The following is a 25,359-nucleotide window of genomic DNA, read 5'->3' on the forward strand; positions in this document are numbered from 1 at the left end:
CAAAGTGGTCCTGATTCTGCAGATACAAGTTGTCCTTTGGGTACACGAAGCTCAAATTCATACTTTCAATGAAAAGTGTGCAATATGTCATCTTGGTCTCCATGAAATTACATTCCCACACAACTAAACTGGTCAAGTGGAGGCAACAAAAGTACTTTGTTATGTTTAGGCTACAAAAGTACTTTATTTAGAAGGGACATGGGCAGGTTTGTGTTTTTAGACTCATCCACCACCCCTACCTTCTCCCTATGTGGACTTCCACCGACTCAGTTCCATAGTATTTCTGAAACGTCAAAAAGAAAAGTAATCCACGAGAGGCGTATTGGTCGAATTCACAATGCCGTTTCCATGTATCGCAACACAAGTTTCAGATGACCGGGCTGTATCCGCAGTGAGACCATTTCCAGTCAGTCATATTTACAGGGCATGAAGTCCACACAAACTATTTTAAGGTTTCAGTCCCGCCCTTCCATCGGTGCCTTCTTAATAAATTCATTCCGTATATTCAGAGAGCGAGTAATCAAAGTGTTATTGGGCTCTGAAAGACAACATGTTAATGAAGGGTCTCCCACTAATGTGTCAACTGGTGGTCCCCCTCCCCACGCTACCTACAGCATGCTACCCTCTGTATTCTAACGTTACCCCAGAGCTGTCCTTAATAGGCTCCTAACGTGCTTGCTCATGACTTATTTGAAGAGTTGGGTCTGTGATTGACAGCGTGGTCCTCAGAACAGAGATTCACTTGAATGCATCAGCTTTGGACACATTTGTGCAGAGGTGTTCATGACCATTTGTGAACTAAGGATGGATTCGATTCAGGGACTCGGTCAGCAGTCTTCTCAGGCGGGGAAAAGCTTCTTTCTTCTCATTCAGAGTGTGCACGGAGAAGAGTGGTTGTTCAGACTGGTCTGTTTTTATAAAGGACCAGTGTAAAGGATTTGGGGGGATATATTGGCAGACATCAATATTTTCATTGGTGTATAATCACCTGTAACTAATAATTAGTTTTCTTTACCTTAGAATCTTCACGGAATCCTTCATGTTGCACCACCATGTTTCTACAGTAGCCCAGGATGGGCAAACCACATGGTGACACTAGTGAGGGCCTTTCGTTGTTTTTACGTCACCTGAAGGCCACCGTAGTTCTCTGACACGCTGCAGCTTACCACCAGCTGTCTTTAGATCCTTCACACCGTCCCTTTTTAATGAATTTAAATAGTCAGTGCATGCCTACCTTTGTGTGTGGCAAGCAGTAAAATATAAACATGCAGCCCATCAAGGCCACGTGATGAACATCCCCACGCTGAACAGTCTGATGTTGAACTCAGAACCAGGGGTTGATCCTTCCTGTCTGGAGATTTGCTGCGTAAAAGAGGGAAATATCCGCAGGAAATCAGAGGACATAAGTCTGTCATTAAACCAGCTGTTTTCTTAGTCTGACATGTAGGCATATACTGTCACGTCAGCCGATGCATTTTTATGCTGACAGCACGTTGTGCTACGGCATTTTTGAGATTATTTTGTCTTCAATATTGGAAGTTTATAACCAGAGCGGTGCTATCCATGGTGCTGAAAAGGGGATTTGATTCTGGCATGTTGAATTAGCGTTCAACATTTGGTTTTGTTGTGGATGATCGTATCCCCCATGTGTCTGCATGAGGAAAGATCGAGGCAAGAGAGTGACACTGTCACCCTATTTGAACAATTAAATAAAGCAAAAATGGATTAGTATATTCCATTAAGTTGGAGGCATTTCTGGATGAATACAGTCCCGACAGTCATCGTATATTACTTCCTATTTGAATGAATATCATTGGCAGACTTCAGTCAGGGGACGCTAGAAGGAGTCTTTTATTCTAATAAAAACAAATCACTCCAAAAGGCTTCATTTGAGTCTTAAAAGCACTACAATTTCCCTCTGGGGGAGAATGATTCCAGACCCCCTCACTGATTAGTTTCATATCTTGTCACCTTTTTCACTACTCTAGAGTTTGCAGGTCTGTGTATTGTCGAGAAGAGTTGAGCTCACAGAGAAAGCCGCCTTGGATACATACTACACGATCAGGGGAAGGTCGGGATATAAAAAGCATAAAGCATATACTCAGAAATCAATAGTTAAAGTGTAATCGAAAGATAAAGTGTATGATCGTTACATAACGAATGTTTAATACATAGAGTGATTTAACAAATGTAAACCTGATAATATGTGTATCTGAGTATAGTGCAGTCTGGGTGTAGAAAGTACGGAGGAAGTGAGCTGAGTGCAGGCCTTAAGAAAATAACGGCTGCAGAGAGAAGGAGACAAAAATCGAATAAGTGTTTTTAAAAGCAAGCGCGTGCTGAATAAAGCGATTAACAACTGTAACTGATTATAACAACTAACTGATTATGACAACTGTAACTGATTATGACAAGTAACTGATTATGACAACTGTAACTGTGTTAGAAATGTGTGAGTGTGGGAAAAGGGGAAGTGCAACAGATGTTGAACACCCAGACACGCGCAGAGCTTGATTAAGTAAGCACCCAGACAGGGAAGTTGGGGTGATTTCCTCATGCACACACACACAAAATGTAGGTACTTTTCGAAGCACATGCACCAAATCAATGATGTCATGTTAATCATGGGCTGAGGGAGGACGTGTTGGGGAAGAGGGGGGAGAGACGCGAGAGGCAGCCCAAAAGTGTTATAAAAGAAGTAACTTGCAAACAGCAAGACGGGATTTCTGCACGAGCCGTCCAGACGCTCTGAGAAGAAGATACGGACGATCGCAACTGAAGTATTCGAGGACTTCGTCTCTGTTCACGGAAAAAAAGACCGCTGTTCGTGGACAAAGATTGAAAGACGGAGATTTTCCTCCCCCCACTGCTCGACTTTAACAACTGAACAACGGAGGAACACAGCAGCCCACGAAAGACTTTGTACTGAGCCTTGAGGACTGTTTGCCGAACTCCGCTGCGAGAGCAGGAGGAATCCGAGGGTCTGACCAGACCTTCGCTCCTAACAAACTCCAAAATAACTTTTTCACCGAACCATTGAAGATCCAGCTCCAACCGAGCCGTCTCTGCATCTAAAACTGAGTATAATCTAAGAAGAAAATTTAAGTAACATGTAGTAACATTTTATGTGAGCTGTAGCTTAACCCTTGCTAACTAACTAAATATAACCTGCAATAAATATCTAATCTGCATTTAAAGTAAAATTCTCAAGTGCATTTATTTGCTCAAGTTGTAAAAATTCCTCGTGGCAGTAAAAAGTTAAATCCATTGTATGTCTAACAACTGAGTTCTGTAAGGTTATCCTAGAGACCGAATCCATTTAACAATCCCTTACGGTTTTAGAAGTAATCCTAGCCGTCAAAACCTAACCTGGCATTTACCAAGAGCACGGATCCAGAAGAGGGAAGCTGCCATAACCGACGCGACTGGTAGGAGCGCCCGGGGCTAGGCTGGTCTCTCGGCCGAGTGCACTCAGACCGGAGGAAGCAGGGTAGACGTCGGGAGTAACGGCAGTTAGAAGAGCCAGGCGAGTTCCCTCGCAAGAACACCAGCTCGACAATCTTTTAATAGAGAGCTGAGTCAGTAAGTAGCCCCGTATCGGGCCAGAAGTACCCCAGGATCTAACAGTATATAATGAAGACCAATATAATATGTATGTAACATATAAAAAACACAATTTAATCGAATGACGTTAACATTTTCACAATAGCGCCGGAATTTGCTGATGGAGCTCTTCCCATGACTCTGTTTTAACTGTAACTCACTGAGTATTGACTGAACCGCCATCTGCTGCAGGTTTACCCAGCATGTCTTGAGTCATCAGCTCCCGCTTGTTTTCAAAAACACATTAAAAAGAGCTTAAGTGCAGACATGCTGATGCATTGATGACTATAATCAATCACTGTGAATTAGATCCCTCATGCAACTTAATGAAAACACAACTTTATGCGAGCCGGTGGTATTTGAAGAAGGGTCTGCTCTGTGTACAAACACAGCTTTTCACATTAAAGGTGCCCCTGTGCTGCTACCACTCTTATGTCAGAGTGTGTCCTGATGGAAAGATGTGGGGATTAAAAAGTGTGTGGTGAGGCCACGTTTGGCGAAATAAGCAAAGCTGTCTCATTTTAAATGATGGATTCTGCTCATCAGTGCAGCTACATCTCTGGGCTGTTTAAAAAAAAAAGAGAATTATTATTTTTTTTTTTTATGCATTTTCCAAAATAAATCCATTAATATGTTGTACCTTTTAACTTTGAAAGCTGCCAGGCAACATCGCCTATTGGTGCACACAAGAGGTAACTTTGTCTAAAACATGCATGTTTGCAAATTTGGAAAAAAAATGTGCGTGTCGGCAATAAAATGCACGCTCACAGTTTGCAAAATAAATGTGCTTGCACTTTTGCCATGGAGGCCACACCTGTCTGCATATTTACTATTGCAAATATATGAGAAAATGCTCCTTATCCATCGCTTTCTGATAGTTGTTATGAATACAGCAAATACTTTGTGACTTTATGCACAGTTGTAGTCTCTGCCTGAAACTCAATTATTGATAAAAAACAAAAGCCTAAACTTTCCGAAAAAGGCAAATTTAAGATGGCAAATTGACAGGCTTGTTTTCTTTTACTGTTAAACTGAAAATCCACAGCTGTTTCGCTGCTGACAGAACACTGTTTAAGTTGACTTGTGCGTCTCATCCTCTTCTCTGTTCTAATGCAAGTGTCTTTAAAGGATCCAGATATGTATCCAAATGTCTGCCTTTCAGCTGGTGGACCACAATCAATATCCAGCTAGAGTTTCAAATTAATTCATTTGATTTAGACTGTTGAGGGTGTTTCGGGACCTTTTTTCTTTTTTATTCATGAGGTGGTAAGTCTTTCAGTCCAGTCATGTTTCATGCTCATTAACAACCACTAGGTTGAAATGAATGTGCTTTCATTATAGTCAGGTCTGCAGCCAGAGACAGATAATTAGGAGTCTCTCTATGGCCCAGAGACAGTTCCACACATCGCAGCTGATGAATCTCGGCTGAAACTTTGTCAAATCCAATGTTTGCTGCTGCAGTGTATCGTGCAGGTTTGATGACGGACGTTATCCGATTTGATCAAAAATGTGTGCGAGTGAGCTCTGGCCACGTTTGTGTTGCTTGACAGTTGAAGGTTATCAGTGTCTGAAAAGTTTTTCTTCCACTGTAGTTCCACAAAGTGCAGGCAGTCAAGCGTCGTCTCCGGGGAGGGCGAGGAGGCAGAAATATCAACACATTCTCACTCCCAACTCGTCAAATACCGCCGCTCGGTCAGCGGCCCTCGTTCGGGACACCGTGCCGTTACACGCATCGTGCCCTTTCAAAATAAGACTGTTAGGTTCAAGGCAACAGCCCACAAGGTTCAGGAAAATAGTCTGGTTGACGTGAACTTGTTTACTAGCGACTCACGTCACCACAGTGTCTAACGACTTTGACTTTTGCAAGGGAACATATTTATCAGGGAGGCCTAGATGTGTGACTTTGATCAAAAACCGTGGTCTGATTAGTCTGACACTTGGCCATTTTTCTAGTTCAGAAAGGCTGACCTTTTTGTTTTTGTAGCTGCATCATTGTACACGTAGTAACACAGGGCAACAACATGGCAGGCTATGCATTTTTACAAACTGAGCTCAAAATTGCCCAACTACAGAACTAACTGTGATGGAAACGAGGCACAAAGCCTGTTTTCATTTTCCAGATGATGAGCAAAGGTATTAAAATGTGTCTTACAGGTAAAGGACTAGACAACTAGCTGTTACAGGAGTTTAGTGGGGCTGCTGCTCTACATGCGAGCGTGAATAATACTTCATTCAATAAAAATAAAGTGGTGACTCAGTCTTCTTGGAAAATCCTGATTCAGGTGTACAGCCCTAGGAGGCTTCTCAATTTTGGCCTCATTGACATCACTTTGCTGTTTTAAATTGGAAGGTAGCTGTAGCTAATCAACTTAAACTCTTGAACAACTCAAATTAAACGTTTGCCTGTTGTTGCCTTGGAAATCCCTCTTGTGTCTTGTTTTGTTATCCAACAACACTAACGGCAGTGTTTGGGTGAATAAATGCAATAATTCATCGTTAATATACATTTCATACTGAGGCAAGATGAAATCCAAAGTAAAGGTGGTAGCCGGTCGTGTCTGAAGGGGGTCCTCGAAGTTCTACTAACCTCCAAAACATATTAAAATTGGATGCTTATCAAATTAATGGTTATCCATCGGGATCTGCAGTATTGGGAGAAAGTACTTTTGACAGTGTGTCAGACACATTTAATCAACATTTAATGCTTCTTGCTGCTCCTCTCGCATACAGATTGTAGCTACACGTTGTGAACATTAATTAGGCTGGCACTAAGAACAGTTCCTGCCCTCGTAGGCAAAAGCTCATTAGAGATCTAAATTGTACCTTCTGTGTTTAGTTATTTATAACGTTGGTTAGCTGCAAATGAAGTAGAAATCTAATGAGATTTGATAAGTGATTGAGGCTGTGTCGGTGAAGGGATTTTTCCTGCGCTGATAATAATTGGCACAACAGCGAGATGAGGTATTATTGACCCTTTTTTTGGTGCAAATTATGTCATTTATCCATTCTATATGATTAAGCCTAATTGTTGACTATCATTGGGTATATTGTTGGTTTTTAAATGACAAAGATAACACTTTTATAACTGATGAAATACTTAGTTGTTAAATGCAAAACATGTGAACGATTGCAAACAAACACGCATGTAAACACAATGGGCAACATCTAGGTCAGCCTAGATTGAAGTCATGTCCATATATCGTACGACAAGTCGATATGATTGAAGGCATGGCCGTATATCGTACGACAAGTCGATATGATTGAAGGCATGGCCGTATATCGTACGACAAGTCGATATGATTGAAGGCATGGCCGTATATCGTACGACAAGTCGATATGATTGAAGGCATGGCCGTATATCGTACGACAAGTCGATATGATTGAAGGCATGGCCGTATATCGTACGACAAGTCGATATGATTGAAGGCATGGCCGTATATCGTACGACAAGTCGATATGATTGAAGGCATGGCCGTATATCGTACGACAAGTCGATATGATTGAAGGCATGGCCGTATATCGTACGACAAGTCGATATGATTGAAGGCATGGCCGTATATCGTAAGACAAGTCGATATGATTGAAGGCATGGCCGTATATCGTACGACAAGTCGATATGATTGAAGGCATGGCCGTATATCGTACGACAAGTCGATATGATTGAAGGCATGGCCGTATATCGTACGACAAGTCGATATGATTGAAGGATGGCCGTATATCGTACGACAAGACTATATGATTGAAGGCATGGCCGTATATCGTACGACAAGTCGATATGATTGAAGGCATGGCCGTATATATCGTACGACAAGTCGATATGATTGAAGGCATGGCCGTATATATCGTACGACAAGTCGATATGATTGAAGGCATGTCCGTATATATCGTACGACAAGTCGATATGATTGAAGGCATGTCCGTATATATCGTACGACAAGTCGATATGATTGAAGGCATGTCCGTATATATCGTACGACAAGTCGATATGATTGAAGGCATGTCCGTATATATCGTACGACAAGTAGAGAACTAAAAATGATTGAAGGCATGTCCGTATATATCGTACGACAAGTATATATCGTACGACAAGAAGATAACGTCAAAATGATTGCGGTCATACAATAAATCGAGTGAATTCATTATTTTGGCAGGCCTCCACATCTTAAAGGCATGCTGGAGATTGGGCAATGATGCAGGAGCTGATGAACGTGTCTTGTTTCTTCCAGCAGCTGAAATGTTTCAGCTTTTAAAGCTGCGAACCTGACAGTAGTGCCTCATTTCCAGTGAACTTTGAAACAAACATGTCCCTGAACAGCATTTTTCTGCAAAAAGAAAAAGAAGCATCCTGGCAAGACTGATCCACTGAGCAAACACTATGATTTTTCTTCCGCTTCAAGTGTGCAAAGCAAAGTAAAATCTATACTGATGCACTTCTTTCAACTGTGAAAAGTGTACTTTACCCTCTTCCACTGGAACCACAACTGTGATGCCTTGGTACAAACACTATAAACAGTCGAGAAGATGGTTGAGACATTTAACAGCCGCCGTCTCGCGCAATTTTAAAGATGCTAGTGTTTGTAGAAAAGATGACACGTCTCTTGAGCCTTGTTTGTTGCAACCTGGCTGCTCACAAGACGTTCGCTCAGGCAGATACACTAAAGCAGCAGATGGTTGACACACTGCCTGGGGGGGAATAAACACCACGGGCTGCACAAACAATCCAGCAGTCAAATTTGCGTTCCATATAAAAGTGCTGTTCTGGTGATTGGCTGATGGAAAAACCTTTTTAATGGAGAGAAAAAGCAAGCATGGCGATTGCGGGGAGCTTAGTCAAAATGATTTGGCTTTTTTTTTGCTTTTTCTTGAAATGAAGAAAACACCCGAAAACAAACCTATTGGATCGGCTTTTTGCAATGTGTGATGGGGTCCTTCATGGACACAGTTTTGGTAATTTTGAGCAACACGTTTGTCTTTGCTCTTCTCATTGATTTTGAAGTGGGCTCTTCTGGGAAAAGATGTTAGACTTCCGAGCACCAATCTGTTTATTAATTTAGCAAAATAAGACGGCTGTTTGATAATGTTGCTAGGCCACTGCCGATCAGATCTTATCAAACCCACCACACGGTCCAGATAAAGGAGATTGGTGAAGTTTTTGAGTGCTGAATAATAAGGGTGGTTGTCAAACTTATATTTTAAGTTTTAAACTAAATTGTATAACTGTACCATGATGAAAACGTAGAAATTTATAAAATCGTCATTTGAAAGTGCCTTTTAAAACTCAATATACTGAGAGTGGTTCGTTGGGGACTCCTCTACGTCTTGAAATAAAATAATGTTAACGCCGTCTAATCAGAACCCCTCTCGTCTCCCCACAGTGTCTTATAGATTTTCACAGAACAGCGGAAGCCTGTTCTCTGCTTTCTGGGTACTGGAAATTAAGCTATCAGCTACCTACTTTTTTTTTTTTTTTTTTTTGTATTTTTCAAAATGATGCGGTGGTTGGACTGAAGCTCAGACCTGGGGCTGAAGTTGAATACTTTAAATGTAAAGGTAATAGTCAGGGTATAATAAAGAGATGAGGCTGGAGGCATCCACCTTAATATGTTATCCAATCTATCTTCTCGACTGTATGTGCACTCTGCCTTGGTCTTTATCATTTAGCAAATCAAATCACCAAATAGAAATAAACCGAGCCTCTCCTTGGACACACCGTTGATGGGATCCCCGCTGCCGACATGGCTATTAGCGCTCCTCTAGCCAGTGTGACGAATCTGGCTGATCACCAACTGTCGGGTCAAATTAGCGCTCCGATTCACAGAGGACAGAGAGTGTGAAGTAAGTAAGTTTAGTAGAGCCTTCGAACGTCAACGGAAAAAAAAGCCTTCGACCTTCTCCTGTCTTTGCGAGTTCAGAGATCTCCACAGCATGTGTGCCACGAGTTCTGTCTGTTCTTTAACTAATCCGGCAACCCCTTCTGACAAGTCATATTATCCTTCAGAAAACCAGAACTGCAAACAAAACCGTCCAGTGATTCCATTAGATGAACGCCTCTAATGTAGCCATGCAAACATCAGGATCGTTAAATTTTTTTCTTCTTTTCCTAATTTAGATCGTTGTGTTGGAAATGATTGCAGGTATCGAGTGAGACCTTATGAAAAGCCTACGACTGATGCCGTGATCTCTGTTTGAGCTCGCTCACCGACTGTGTTTTGAAGATACCCTCCAACTAAACAAATTATACATGCTCACCCTCCGGCACAATTTGTTCTTTCACCATCTACAGACAACTTCTGGGTCTAGCTTTGATTTTCCCTCAGTATTGTACATGGATTCTCAGATGCTACTGAGGCTCTCGTGACCTCCCGCCATCTGTAAATCTTTATTTCGTGAGGCAACTTGGCAGACTTTTTCATTTCTTTGCTCAACGCCGTGCTTTAAGTTGATTTGGTCTTAAATGGTAGTGAGGATACAGCAACTGTTGGGGATTTTGGAAAACTTTGGGTATTTCATCACCCAAAAGTCATGAAATGTGCACTGGACACAAATTTCGAGCTGTCTAGTTGGAATTAATGCGGCGAATATCGGTCAACAAGGCCAACGGGTGGCGACTTTTTAGCCGTTAGAATCTCCCAGTTCCGTTTTCCATCTTGTCCTGTTCATGTTTTAAGCGGATCCACTCGATAGATTTGAATCAGGACCTCGAGTAAGGAGCTTGTGCAGATTAACGTGTTAAAGTCAGTATTCTACAGCTGTTATATTAAATCAGCGTTTCATGTGTTCTCTGCTCATCTCGTATTCAAGCTTTATGTGAGATAAAAGTTAATTATACTGCCACTCAAAACTGAAGTGCTTCTGCCTTCTCAGCCAACAAAGAGATCAGATCTGAAGAACGTCTTTGGGGTTTTACTTTTGATACAGATGTTCAGAGTGGAAGACGAATAGATTTAATTAGAGACTCAAAACACAGCAGAGCGAAACAACTCATCATTTTGCTTGTTGATGCTATAAAATGTATTTAAAAGTTACAGATGGTAAATTTAAAAAGCATTTAATTCTGTAAATGTGCTTTACTAACTTTTTTGTCTGCATAGAAGCAGAAGGCGTTTCAACATTTTTTTTTTTTTTTTAAAGATGTCTGTCTCATGTGTGTCTGACAAAAATGGTGAATTCCTATTTTTGATCAATTCCAGCTGTCTACAGGCCTCGTAACGGCTTGTGTTATACATGCGTAAGTGAGTTCCAGGTTATTTTCTTCTGTTTTATCCAAAAAACGACTGGTTCTCTGAGTGATGCCAAAACGCAGTCTTGACCCTGGACTTGACTGTGGATTCAACTCTGATCTCGACCCAGATCTTGGCTCTGGCCTTGGCTCTGGCCTTGGCTCTGGCCTTGGCTCTGGACTTCTCTAAGACATGAGACCTACTTAGCTATGTTCCATCTCAGCTGATCTGTAAAGGACTCTGGGACAGTCAGACCCAATCCGAGTATAATTAGACCCGAACTAAAGTAGTCGACCCAAACAGACCCAAACAGAGAGAGAGCAGCAACATGATTCCTCACAGATGAATGAGCGGGCACAGTCTGTACCATGTCATTTTTAATGCACTTTAGTTCACACTTTCCATCCACCAGATAATCCCACATTATTCACATGTGATGATTATGACTCACCACAGGATCTGAGCTCCCCCCGGATCCAGTCAGGTGCATATTCACACACAGACCTCGAGTCCTGAACTCTAGCCGAATCAATCAGACTGGAGTAGACTTCATTGGCCCAGGTTTGGTCCTGGTTCAGGTCCTTGATACTAGGAACCAAGCACATCATAAATATTTCTAATGTGATGCCCTTCTGACACTCAAATTATCTGCAGAGGAGAATAAAATGATTTGTTTTTAATTATCGGTTATTGCAGCGGTCAAAGGTCACTTCGTCACAGCGCTTAGTAAAAGTAACAGCTGGGCTCTCAAACCGATCTGACTTTAGCAGAAATGATTCATCCACACATTACAACTACGGCGTCGATGTTTACCATGACTCCAATCAAAACCTCCCCGACACAGTCACCAGAACAACAGAAACCGGACATTTTAAGCTTCACAAATACAGCATTCACTGCAGAGTTGGATTGCATTTGGGTTGTCTGCTTCACAGTGCGGCTGTAAATGTTTTAAGGGAAAAGAGGACACAATTTGACCACAGTCAGCGCAATGAATATGATATGCTGTCACAAGATTTTAACTCACTTCAGCTTTGAATATATTGCAAATACATGTGCTTCTGCAGCGGCTGTGTGATTTGAATGTTAACATCTACTGTTTTCAATCTGCACAAACATAATGAGGTTGCGAGACGGCACCAAAGTATCTAGAATATGCTTCATGATCCCACATGGCTGCACACAGTCACACACGAGGAAGCTGGCGGAAGCACAGGGCCTATAAAGGATAAGCCCAGGAGGTGGTACTTTTTTATTTGGGGGGGGAAACATCAGTTTTCACTTCCCACACATTTCTCCAACACTGGATTTATTACTTGAGGGCACCCATCACTAAATACGTTGCTGAAAATATGTCACCGCTCCATGGTCACCATAGAAATTGACAACGCCTCATGCAGCATGCTACATTTAAAAATCAGTTTTTTTTTGTTTTGAATTTTTTTTAATAGGGGATCCCATTAAAACTGTACCTGTCCATCAAGTGCAACCATTCACACCGACGCAAACGTCGGTGCACTGGTTTAATTGGGTGCCCAGCAAAGGTGAAAGATGTCTTTGTGCAATGCTATCAGATGACGATAAGGAAGCATAAGGTACGACACACGGGACCATTGTGCATGTTTCAATCCTGCAGGTGGGTGTTTTCCATGGCAGCTTTTCTGACAGCCGGTGGTAAACTGTCAAATCCCTTCGCACTGTACCGGAGCATGTCAGGCTCTATAGCCTACGAATGTTGTCACGGTTACATTTTCCACACACTGCCCCTCAGGCGCTTCGGAGTCATGTTCATGTGATCACGATCATTTTGATTCCAACTGGAAGGCCGTTTCCATTGATGTTGTCTCAGCACCTGCTGAGTAGTCGGCATTGGCCGTCGCTCTCTGGGTCCATTTGTGCTGATGGCAAATGGCAGTCGAAACTAGGCAGCAATCAGTGGTCCTCATATAAGTTGTATTATGTTGTGATTTAAATCACAACACTGAGTAACATAGGTGTTCAAATCCCAGTTGGGACTAAGTATTATATTTGATAAAGTCAATTTGACAGTCTTTGTAGCCATTGTTTCAATAGCCAAATGAAATGTGTACAGAATATCTTTAGCTCCTGGTGCATTCAAGCTCTTAAACAGCAGAATGCAAAGTTAATGGTATATGAATGTCACGCGATTTACTGTTGACGATATCGAAGATGAGAAACGATAACGCGAAACTCTTATGTAGCTGAGAGGTTGAGCAGTGACAAAGAATAACGTAACGGCAGATTCATCGTGCTGCCTTAGAGTCCCGTCGGACTTTTCGGCTTGTTTTTCACATCCCCGGGATGTCTCTGCTGTGCTGCCCAGCAGCAGGGAAAGAGCTTGACCTTCATTCCAAAGTCTCTTAAAAAGAGAATTGGTTGACCTCACTCGCGTACGGATTGTCACCTTTTTCACCAACTCCATCTATGAAAAGGTCAATCTTCTGCTATTCTACACAAATCTGCCTGCAGAAGAACACACCACTCACATTTGTGTTCCTTCTGCTCATCACTGTCTTATTACCATCAGGGTTGTCTTAAAAGTATTTGAATTTAACACTTAGATCAGGACAATCCAGGCAATCACAAAATTGTTCAAAGTCAGCGGAAGTCAATTTTTAATAAAGAACTTTACGGTCATGTTTCCAATTGTTGTGAGAAAAAACTTTTCTTGTGAAGTAACTGATGCTTCCTGTCCCTACATTTATTTCTTTTATGGTTTTCACAAATAATCAATGTAAAAAGAATGTCAAAGGCCCACCACTGCCTCTGAGGATGCATGTCCACTAATGATCTTAAAAGAAATATAACCTTCACTGTTCACTTCTACGTATGATGTGTAAATGGAAAGCACTGATGAAAGGGTTAAAATGGTTAGGCGCTCTATGTAGTGCAACGTCTCTTTCATCAACGGTGTCGTAGGAGGCGTTCAATGATTCTTCAGCCGAAAGGGACACCTGGAGAGTAAAACCTGCCACAGTATGAAATAAAAGAGGGGGCGCGCACAATAACCGAAATACAAGAGAAAAACACTGCAATAAATCATATCTGTGTGAAGCTTCATTTCTGGTGAGACTGTCAAAAACATGCTGATTCCTGTCTGCAGTCACTGTAACTGTTGCATTAAACCACTGAGGTTTTTTTGTTTTGGTTTCTGCCACTTCTGAATTTGAATTGTAAACGGAGTCAGTTGTACCGGACAGGAATATGGAAAATATTATGTTACTTATGGACTGTTTTTAACAAAGGAGTTTCTTTTAATATCGGCCGTGGTGACCAACGTTTACAGGTAGCTAATTTCATTTCCTGGTTGAGGTTATTGCTTGCTTGTATTGGACTCCGTCATATTTGCACTCTCCTTGAATATTAAGCCTTTTCTGTGACTCGCAGTCAAGTCACTTCAGTTCAAATGGCAATTATTTTTTTATTTTTTTATTTTTTTTCGTCCCATCAAACATAAGCTGTTGTCCTTTTTCATTTGTTTACATGTCTCACCATCCCTCAATCGTATTGACTCCAGTGACAGGATTTTGATGATGTTTTCAAAACATGAGGGAGTTGAGCATCTCACCGCTGTGTTCAGCCATTTTCAAAATGATGTACGGTTTGTATCATTACCCATACCGGGGCTATTTATTATGCCGGGAAAAAAAGATTGAGTATGTCCCAATACTTAGTATGTCAATTGCAGGATGTTCTACGGTCGCATTTTTTGCAGTATGCAAGCTAGAGCGCTTGGCTATTCTGACCCACAATCCTTTGCGCAGCAGATGTATGAGCAAGAGGGTCAAAAATCAAGCTGCAATGTTATGACGAAGTAGTGTGTCCTACTTGAATGCATGCAGCAGTACTTTATATGGCCAGCTGCAGAATGTACCAAAAGTAAAAATATGCTATTTGGAGAAGAGAACAGAATGTCATTGGGTGCTTTTCAGTATGCTTGGGCATCTCCTTGAATCTGTTCCTTGCCTCCTCTCCTTGTTTCTTAGTCACGTCCACAGGAGGCGAGAGAAGAGGAGGCAACGGGCATTTAACAAAATGAGACATTCATGCCTGTGAGCCGTAGTCGTTAACTTTGTCATGTAAACCTATAAAGAGCTACACCTTATGCAGGTCAGTGGTGGACTCAAAACATTTAGGCCTTTCTACAGAGCCTTGATTTGAATTCTGGAACCTCCAGAATAAAGATGGCTAATTCAGAAGAATACATTTGGACCATGTTATGTCGCCTCAATGTCGGGATACTTTGTTGGTAAGGTGTTTGCAGATTGTGACAGAGCAGTGAAAGGTCAGAATAGTGCCTGGAATTCAAGGGTGAACTAAAACTGTGTTATGTGTTTGAATGTCTCTTCACCTACTCAACGATAATCATAGTGTCAAGTGTGACATCCGTGCCTTCTTTCCCCCCCCCCCCGAGTCAGCTGTTATTTCTGTACTCTGTGTCAGAGTGCTATTTCCCTGAACTTTTGCATGTCTCACCTTTTAAAATTTTTTTTTTTATTACTTAAAGATTTAAAGTTCACTGTGTAATCCTTTTTTTTTTTTTTTTTTTTTTTCTGTTGCACAAAAGTTCAAGCTTTCCCAATGTCAGGCAAAACCAATTACCGCAAAAGTAGACCAGTAGAATGGGGAACACGAGTGAGAAAAGAGGATTAAAATGTTCATTGTGTACATAATTGCTGTGCTTGGCAAAATGTCAATTCCTCTTCTCAATTCCAACAGACAAAATCTGGAATTGCTTTGCTGTACAATGAGACGACCAACAATACCTATGATGTCTGCCTGAAATTGACCAAAGAGGTGTTAACCATACAGAAGCTGGACGTGGTGTGCACCAGTGAAAGTGAATCCCCAGTAAATGTAAGTGCGCCCGAGGGCTCCAGACTTTGCAATTCATGACTCATAACTACAGCATGATGTTTCAATGTTCACAATATCCTATTGCCAATAAGAAACTCCCACTTTCTAAAGCACAGAACTGTTGTACTGCGAAGACAGGCGACTGGCGGTCTGGGCTTAAGCATTAAAGTAAGCAAATATTTTGTGTTTATGCAGAGAGTAAAGTGAAAATGTGAAAGCCGTTTTAGCAGCAAATTTCATCACCGAAACTCATTTATTCTCTCCTGCTTTTCAGGGCGGTGCAGAGCACAACGTGCCGGTGGTTATTTCAAAGATTTTCAAAGATCAAGTAGGTAAGAAAGTCTTTCATTTCTCTACTTCAATGTGGATCTGGGACTGGTTTTTAATGCAGTGTTAAATGTCATTAATCAACTCGATTATGAAAATGTTGATGACATTAGAAAGAGACGCTGGATATTGTACAAGTGACATTTAGGTTCACAATGGAATTTTGAGCATTTTGAGAGCATCAATGACTTCCTTTAGAGCAAAGTATTGGGCGAGGAAATATTCGAAAGAGAAAGAATAAGAGTGAAGAAATTGGTTGAATTTGGGGAAATCAAAGAGAAACATTCAATTTTGGTCGAGAGAGAAGAGAGCAGTAAAAATGAAAGCAGAAGAGCCAACTACTCCGTTACAAAGCATCCTCCTTTTTGCCCTAGCCTAGCTTAGCACAGAGACCAGAAACGTGGGGAACAATTTGATTGGATCTAAAAAAAAATATGCGTCCCGCCCAACACTGCCTCAGTTCATCAACGCGTCTTTGTTCAATCCGCACATGAACATCAAGCTGTGATTTGTACTGGTTGGTATATGAGAGTACCACACCTGGTTACCTCATTGACCTCCGGAAGCTGCACACAGTCACGAAGTTCCAGCGCATAACTTCACATTCCTCTTTAATTTACCTTAAGTGGGTTTAAGCTTCAAAAAGCAACTTATTCCAATCATATTGTCTCATGTGAGGAGTGACTTATTATTCATAGAATTATTATATATGACTTATTATTCATAGAATTATTCGCAACAAACCATGTTTTTGATGGCTGCATCATTCCAAGAAATGGAAATATTCCGAATGCGTTTTGCAGATATTGGGCATGAGTGTTTAATGACTAGTGACCAATGGCCCGTCATTAAACAAACCAGATGCATAAGTCACCTTTTCAAGTCTTTTGTGCTGAGCTAGGCTAAACATGTCCCGGCACCAGCTCCATGACATGAGATCATCGACCCTCTCTTCTTTCTCTCAGAAAGAAAGCAAATAACTATTTTCCCCCGGAAAAAATGTTGACTCACTGTATTTCTTTGAAATCATTTTTTTTAATTTTTTTTGGTTGGACTGGTAGCCACTAGAATATGAACTGTTTTCAAGTAGGTAACATAGTGAAAAGAAAAGTAATAAAAAGTGTGAAAAGAAACTCTGAAAGAGAGTACACAGTCGCCAGATTGGAATGTACTCATGCTGCTAGCTAGACGGAGAAGAAAAGGCTTATATCATGTTCGTCAGTTAAATTGTAAGAATCGATGACCTCTCACTATCCTGTTGGGATGCAATATCGCAGCCTTGTGTGAGTGAATCGTTTCCATGTAATTGGTCCTTTTGCCCACATCCCTTTTTAATACCTTTTTTGGGATACGAGAACATCCCGTCTTCATATCCCCGGGGGCGGTTAGAGCCACTTTCACAAAGCTTTACAAATCTTTTTACAACAGGGCTCTCATTGTTTTCCTCCCGTGCCGCTGCAAATGAGTTTATATCCTGATTAGTTTCAAATTTCATGCTTTCCCCGTGTTCCTTCTCTGAGCTGACGTTGCCGGGGATTAGTCGGACAGAGACACTGCTTGCTATTACCACCGCATTACAGTGTATGAAATGAGCAATTATTTTCTAATGTTTTCATTAACCTCTGACACTTGACAACTGACGCCTGCAGCCGACCAGACGGGGAAGCTATTCGTCGGGGACGCTGTGTTGCAGGTTGGTACATCGGTTCGTGACTTCATTTGCTTCGAAGTTCATCCGGGTCACCGCCAAGAGTGACAACTTGTTGCATCTCAATTTCAACCCTCTTCTGTTTTGACAGCGTAATTTAATTTACAAAATGGAGAGACTGTTTATTTTATTCATTTGAAGTTTAAACTGCATGACATTAATCAAACGAGTCTTTTAATGTCTGTGCTCATCATTTTTGTGGTCAAATATATTCTTTTTTAATTCTGTGGTAGATTAGTCATAAAGTCTATAATCTGTCGTATTTAGTAATGCCGTTCATTTAATCTTTTAAAAAGTTAATTTGAATCTGTCTGGCAGGTTTATTTGCCGTGCCGTTTATCTCTATAACCCAGTACATTAATCGGACAGCCAAGCGATATTAATACTCACACTGGAAGTTATTAGGAATTATATTATCAATTGTTATTGCTTCCACCTTTTGGATAATGTGTGTCACATTTATTTGCAATGACTTTGAATTGTCACACTGCAGAATATTGCATCTAATTTGCATACCATAAGCCATGGAGGGGGAGGCAGCAAATCAGGGGAGGGTAAGAATAGAATGGGAGGGAAGATGCACTTTCTATTCTAATATGAAATAACATCAATGTTTAGCTGCTGTATGGCAAAGGGGCCTTGAACGCAGACATGTAAAGACCCCTGTGGGGAAGTTGTTTTGGCTCTTTGTGTTGTGGTCATTTTGCGTCTTTTGTGGTTGTTTTGCGTCTTTGTAGTTGTTTTGCGTCTTTGTAGTTGTTTTGCGTCTTTGTAGGGTTGTTTTGCGTCTTTGTGGTTGTTTTGCGTCTTTGTGGTGTGGTCTTGTGGCCTCTCTTTGCAGTCATTTTGAGTCTTTGTGGTCATGTGTGTCTTTGTGGGCGTGTTGCGTCTGTTCATGGTCAATTTGTTGGTCTTTGTCGTCGAGTCGTTTTTGTGTCTCTTGGCGAGTGATTTGCCTCTTTGTCATTGTTTTGTGGGTTTGTGATGTGTCTTTAGGTTTGGTGTGTTTTTGTTTTGTGTGTTTGTGATGTGGTCTTTAGGTTTGGTGTGTGTGTTTGTTTGGTGGGTTTGTGATGTGTCTTTAGGTTTGGTGTGTGTGTTTGTTTGGTGGGTTTGTGATGTGGTCTTTAGGTTTGGTGTGTGTGTTTGTTTTGTGGGTTTGTGATGTGGTCTTTAGGTTTGGTGTGTGTGTTTGTTTTGTGGGTTTGTGATGTGTCTTTAGGTTTGGTGTGTTTTTGTTTTGTGAGTTTGTGATGTGGCCTTTAGGTTTGGTGTGTTTTTGTTTGGTGGGTTTGTGATGTGGTCTTTAGGTTTGGTGTGTTTTTGTTTTGTGTGTTTGTGATGTGTCTTTAGGTTTGGTGTGTTTTTGTTTTGTGTGTTTGTGATGTGTCTTTAGGTTTGGTGTGTTTTTGTTTGGTGGGTTTGTGATGTGGTCTTTAGGTTTGGTGTGTTTTTGTTTTGTGTGTTTGTGATGTGTCTTTAGGTTTGGTGTGTTTTTGTTTTGTGGGTTTGTGATGTGTCTTTAGGTTTGGTGTGTTTTTGTTTGGTGGGTTTGTGATGTGGTCTTTAGGTTTGGTGTGTTTTTGTTTTGTGTGTTTGTGATGTGTCTTTAGGTTTGGTGTGTTTTTGTTTTGTGTGTTTGTGATGTGTCTTTAGGTTTGGTGTGTGTTTGTTTTGTGAGTTTGTGATGTGGTCTTTAGGTTTCGTGGGTTTTTGTTTTGTGGGTTTGTGATGTGTCTTTAGGTTTGGTGTGTGTGTTTGTTTGGTGGGTTTGTGATGTGTCTTTAGGTTTGGTGTGTGTGTTTGTTTGGTGGGTTTGTGATGTGTCTTTAGGTTTGGTGTGTTTTTGTTTTGTGTGTTTGTGATGTGGTCTTTAGGTTTGGTGTGTTTTTGTTTTGTGTGTTTGTGATGTGTCTTTAGGTTTGGTGTGTTTTTGTTTTGTGTGTTTGTGATGTGGTCTTTAGGTTTGGTGTGTTTTTGTTTTGTGGGTTTGTGATGTGTCTTTAGGTTTGGTGTGTTTTTGTTTTGTGTCTTTGTGATGTGGTCTTTAGGTTTGGTGTGTTTTTGTTTTGTGTCTTTGTGATGTGTCTTTAGGTTTGGTGTGTTTTTGTTTTGTGTGTTTGTGATGTGTCTTTAGGTTTGGTGTGTTTTTGTTTTGTGTGTTTGTGATGTGGTCTTTAGGTTTGGTGTGTGTGTTTGTTTTGTGTGTTTGTGATGTGTCTTTAGGTTTGGTGTGTTTTTGTTTGGTGGGTTTGTGATGTGTCTTTAGGTTTGGTGTGTGTGTTTGTTTTGTGGGTTTGTGATGTGTCTTTAGGTTTGGTGTGTTTTTGTTTTGTGTGTTTGTGATGTGTCTTTAGGTTTGGTGTGTTTTTGTTTTGTGTGTTTGTGATGTGGTCTTTAGGTTTGGTGTGTTTTTGTTTTGTGAGTTTGTGATGTGGCCTTTAGGTTTCGTGGGTTTTGTTTTGTGGGTTTGTGATGTGTCTTTAGGTTTGGTGTGTTTTTGTTTTGTGGGTTTGTGATGTGTCTTTAGGTTTGGTGTGTTTTTGTTTTGTGAGTTTGTGATGTGGCCTTTAGGTTTCGTGGGTTTTGTTTTGTGGGTTTGTGATGTGTCTTTAGGTTTGGTGTGTTTTTGTTTTGTGTGTTTGTGATGTGTCTTTAGGTTTGGTGTGTTTTTGTTTTGTGAGTTTGTGATGTGGCCTTTAGGTTTGGTGTGTGTGTTTGTTTTGTGTGTTTGTGATGTGGTCTTTAGGTTTGGTGTGTGTGTTTGTTTTGTGGGTTTGTGATGTGTCTTTAGGTTTGGTGTGTTTTTGTTTTGTGAGTTTGTGATGTGGCCTTTAGGTTTCGTGGGTTTTGTTTTGTGGGTTTGTGATGTGTCTTTAGGTTTGGTGTGTTTTTGTTTTGTGGGTTTGTGATGTGTCTTTAGGTTTGGTGTGTTTTTGTTTTGTGAGTTTGTGATGTGGCCTTTAGGTTTCGTGGGTTTTGTTTTGTGGGTTTGTGATGTGTCTTTAGGTTTGGTGTGTTTTGTGGGTTTGTGATGTGTCTTTAGGTTTGGTGTGTTTTTGTTTGGTGGGTTTGTGATGTGGTCTTTAGGTTTGGTGTGTTTTTGTTTTGTGTGTTTGTGATGTGTCTTTAGGTTTGGTGTGTTTTTGTTTTGTGGGTTTGTGATGTGTCTTTAGGTTTGGTGTGTGTTTTTGTTTTGTGTGTTTGTGATGTGTCTTTAGGTTTGGTGTGTTTTTGTTTTGTGGGTTTGTGATGTGGTCTTTAGGTTTGGTGTGTTTTTGTTTTGTGTGTTTGTGATGTGTCTTTAGGTTTGGTGTGTTTTTGTTTTGTGGGTTTGTGATGTGTCTTTAGGTTTGGTGTGTGTGTTTGTTTTGTGAGTTTGTGATGTGGTCTTTAGGTTTCGTGGGTTTTTGTTTTGTGGGTTTGTGATGTGTCTTTAGGTTTCGTGGGTTTTTGTTTTGTGAGTTTGTGATGTGTCTTTAGGTTTCGTGGGTTTTTGTTTTGTGGGTTTGTGATGTGTCTTTAGGTTTGGTGTGTGTGTTTGTTTGGTGGGTTTGTGATGTGTCTTTAGGTTTCGTGGGTTTTTGTTTTGTGTGTTTGTGATGTGTCTTTAGGTTTGGTGTGTTTTTGTTTGGTGGGTTTGTGATGTGTCTTTAGGTTTGGTGGGTTTTGTTTTGTGGGTTTGTGATGTGTCTTTAGGTTTCGTGGGTTTTGTTTTGTGGGTTTGTGATGTGTCTTTAGGTTTGGTGTGTGTGTTTGTTTGGTGGGTTTGTGATGTGTCTTTAGGTTTGGTGTGTTTTTGTTTGGTGGGTTTGTGATGTGTCTTTAGGTTTGGTGTGTTTTTGTTTGGTGGGTTTGTGATGTGTCTTTAGGTTTGGTGTGTTTTTGTTTGGTGGGTTTGTGATGTGTCTTTAGGTTTGGTGTGTTTTTGTTTGGTGGGTTTGCTGAACTCTCTCCCTCCCTCTCTCCTCTCGCTCCCCCTCTCTCCCCCCCTGCCATCTCTCCCCTGACCTCTCTACCCTCCCCCTCACCCACCTTTCCCCACTGCCTCAAATGGAACATACCAGGACATCTACTCCCCCTCACACCCCTTCCCTCATCCAGCACCAGTCACTTTTTCTATTTATTTATTTTAATTTTTTATTCTCTGCTGCTACGAACATAAACCCCCCTCACACACCCTTCCCTCATCCAGCACCAGTCACTTTTTATCAGCACCAGTCACTTTTTATCAGCACCAGTCACTTTTTATTCTCTGCTGCTACTTGTTTAATCCTTTATCTAGGCCCTTATGTTCTTAACTTTATTCTATTTTATTCTATTATATGTTATATGTTCATGTCTATATTACACTGTGGGACTGCGAGAAACGGCATTTCGAATTTTCTGTATGCATAACACATGTGGAAACTTTGACAATAAAGTGAACTTTGAACTTTGAACTTTGATGTGTCTTTAGGTTTCGTGGGTTTTGTTTTGTGGGTTTGTGATGTGTCTTTAGGTTTGGTGTGTGTGTTTGTTTGGTGGGTTTGTGATGTGTCTTTAGGTTTGGTGTGTGTGTTTGTTTGGTGGGTTTGTGATGTGTCTTTAGGTTTGGTGTGTTTTTGTTTTGTGGGTTTGTGATGTGTCTTTAGGTTTGGTGTGTTTTGTTTTGTGAGTTTGTGATGTGGTCTTTAGGTTTGGTGCAACAATAAAAGTGAGCCAACAAACAATAGGTGGTGTACGCAGCCAATGGGCTGTAGAGCGTCGTAAAACACACTTCATTCAAGCTAAAAGAAAAAAGAAGCAGCGACATTGCAAGCAGTCGGCTCGAAGTCGTCGTAGAATACACTTCATACAAACTAAATTAAACTCACCAAGCTGTCTACTTGCTGAGCAGGAAGTACAGAAGTGTGTTTGCTGCTAGTTCTGTTATCTGTTAGCGGTTAGCCAAACACGCAGTCAATACAATGAAAGTGAGCACCGGAAAAATATTATGCACTTCGCTGCAGGTGTGGAACGGAAGGGGGAGGGGATTGCACCAGGGGTTGCCAATCATATTCCACCCCTGGCCCCCCCTCTGGCCCCGTCTCTGCAGTGAATGAGCATAGAGCTGCTTAATTACACACTTTCTGTGGAGTTATTTATATGCTTTCCCACTCTCTCTGTTGGTTTTCTTCAGGTCAATGGCATAAATGTAGAGCCCTGCACACATGAGGAAGTTGTGAGTACATTTGTGATTAACTGTTGACAAAAAGCCAACGCACTGCATATACATGGCACTATGTTTTTCATGCTCAATTTCTCTTTCAAACTTTAGTTTCTGTCTTTGTTCAACATTTCCTTTTATTCTGTGCCACCATCCCCCATCTGCCACACACGCACACACCACACACACACACACACTCTTCCCATGTCTCTTGTCACTGTCTCCTCATGCAGCCCCAAACAGCTGTTCACTTTATTCACCTCCAGAGCGTCAAAACACATGCGCTCTTCAGAAGACTATCCAGAGCTTTTTAATGGCAGGCTGTCCCACTTGCAGCACTGACAGATGCTTGGGCTCAAGTAAGGGCTAGCGCACAATCTTTGAGAGGATAGTCAGTCAGGGATCTGATTGCAGATGTGCGTTTAGGGTAAGAAGCGGTGACCTTTGTTGTGGAAAATTTCTATGAATAGTCGGGAGAAGAGTGTAAAGTGTTTTCAAATCAATGTCGAATGAAACAGAGTTTTGATGAGTGATCAAAGTTGTAATAGTCAATTTTATTTGCTTGCAAGCAAAGAGAACACAGTCTCACAGATACATCAGTCATCTGCAAGAGGTGCTCTGACAACACAGTCAGATGCATGGACAGTTATACTCAGCCAGCATGCTGTTATCTTGCTTCGTAGAAAAGAATAAACAAAGAAGACAGAAGAAGAGTGTCCTGTCTTCACGATAACCTGAAGGCGCTGATTGGTCTGTTTACAAATCCCTTTGTTCCCAGTTTGCCCCACAATAAACCATGGATGCACTCAGCCAGGTGCTTCCTTTGATATCACTGTGACCTGATCAAAGAGTTAAGTCACAGTATTGCGGAGACGGAATAAGCCTGTTTTACCATCACACATCACATATGCCTGCAGAGGGTCATGCCCTTCAGCTGATGCTCATCAAGGAAATACCGTAATCAAGACCTCTGTGTCTCCGTCTTTGAGGACAGAAACAATGCACATGATAACAGATAACAAGACACCTGGAGACGACACTTACTAGAATCATCTACTGAAACAAGGTTTGGTGCCTGCACTGTTAAAGACTTACATTCTTTAACCTGAAAGCATAAGACGATGACATATTTCCCCATAACACCTTGCACGTTGGCTGTGTGACAGTCGAGTGTCTCATTTGCACTTTTATTTTCTCTCCCTTCCAAGATGCACGGATGATGGACAGATTCATTATTTTAATCCTCTAAACCTAATCTTATTTGAAGGCCTCTTGGACTCATTGAGGACACATTTTCTTTCACTTAGACATCAAATAATCAGACATTTTGAGCGTAAGTACTTTTTGAAGTCTGCTGTCACTTTGCTGACCGAAACGCCGGCCTTCACGTTCCGCCGCTTGACCTTTTTTAAGTGAAGCCACTTCCGTCAGGCTTATGACTTATGACTACATGTTCTCCCCTCATCTCCTGTTATATTTAGTTTGCTCAGGCTGTATACGTCGCGACATGAATGTGGCTTATTTCATTTATACAAGATTAAGTTCTTATCTCGCCGCGTTCTCGCAATCATTCTCTCTCTCTCCCCCCCACCCCCCCCACCACCACTTGCTATCTATCTCAATCAGTCTCTCCCTCTCTCGTCAGGTTCACCTCTTGCGCACCGCAGGAGATGAGGTCACCATCACCGTTCGCTACCTGCGAGAAGTTCCATCATTTCTAAAACTGCCTCTAGGTAAGAGTCCTGTTGTTTTGCTGCCACAATAAACTCCATTGCATCGAGCATTTTATTTTTTTTTTGGCGATAAAAGGAATCGGGCCACGTTTACCGGAGATTGTCTTTCAGCGCGCCTCGACGCTTTAAAGCCGTTCAATAGATGTGCATTTATTTCAAAGTAGTAAATTGTCATGCTCGGTGGCCTGAGGCGAGCAGCAATGCCAGGAACACCCAGAGCTGCAATCCCCTGCTCCTGTACTTACTTCCAGCAGCTTGAAGAGTTAGAAACACAGATTCAAAAAATCATCCGTGTGGAGCCGGTAAAAGGTGAGGAATCGGGTACGCAGCTGAGAGAGGGGAGGAAATGATGGCGAGCGGTAAAATGAGGACTTGAAGCGGCTCTGAACACAAAAAGTAAATTTGAAATGTTGGGTATTTAATGAAGCACTGGTTTAAAGTTAGATGGGACTGCTTTGTCTCTGCTTTGACGTCTGAGTTTATTTCTCATAATGCATTATGAAAATGATTGTTTGTTGCGGCTCTATTTGAGCGACTGTGGCCAGCATCCCACCAACTGTCATCTGATTTAAATTCAAATATTACGCAATTGTAATTGGTGCTCAGAAGTATATGAAATCCCCTTTTGGCAGAAAAAACACAGCTTTCAACCACATTTTGGTGTTTTCCTCAACGGATAGAGTTTACTCATTTGTCTCTATG

General features: G+C 41.3%; 1 protein-coding gene across 1 annotated transcript in view; it reads left to right on the forward strand.

The window, feature by feature from the left end:
• Nucleotides 1-25,359, forward strand: part of sntg2 (syntrophin, gamma 2) — a gene marked incomplete at both ends in the record, with an annotated part of 72,007 nt that overhangs the window by 5,432 nt on the left and 41,216 nt on the right. Inside the window, 6 exons of the mRNA XM_079286108.1 lie at nt 15,564-15,701; nt 15,813-15,869; nt 15,976-16,033; nt 17,678-17,721; nt 22,898-22,939; nt 24,570-24,657. Of these exons, the coding sequence (XP_079142234.1) occupies nt 15,564-15,701; nt 15,813-15,869; nt 15,976-16,033; nt 17,678-17,721; nt 22,898-22,939; nt 24,570-24,657 (427 nt within the window). The remainder of the gene's footprint in view (nt 1-15,563; nt 15,702-15,812; nt 15,870-15,975; nt 16,034-17,677; nt 17,722-22,897; nt 22,940-24,569; nt 24,658-25,359) is intronic.

The sequence above is a fragment of the Melanostigma gelatinosum genome (genome assembly GCF_949748355.1).
Source record: "Melanostigma gelatinosum genome assembly, chromosome: 16".
NCBI classification, from domain to species: domain Eukaryota; kingdom Metazoa; phylum Chordata; class Actinopteri; order Perciformes; family Zoarcidae; genus Melanostigma; species Melanostigma gelatinosum.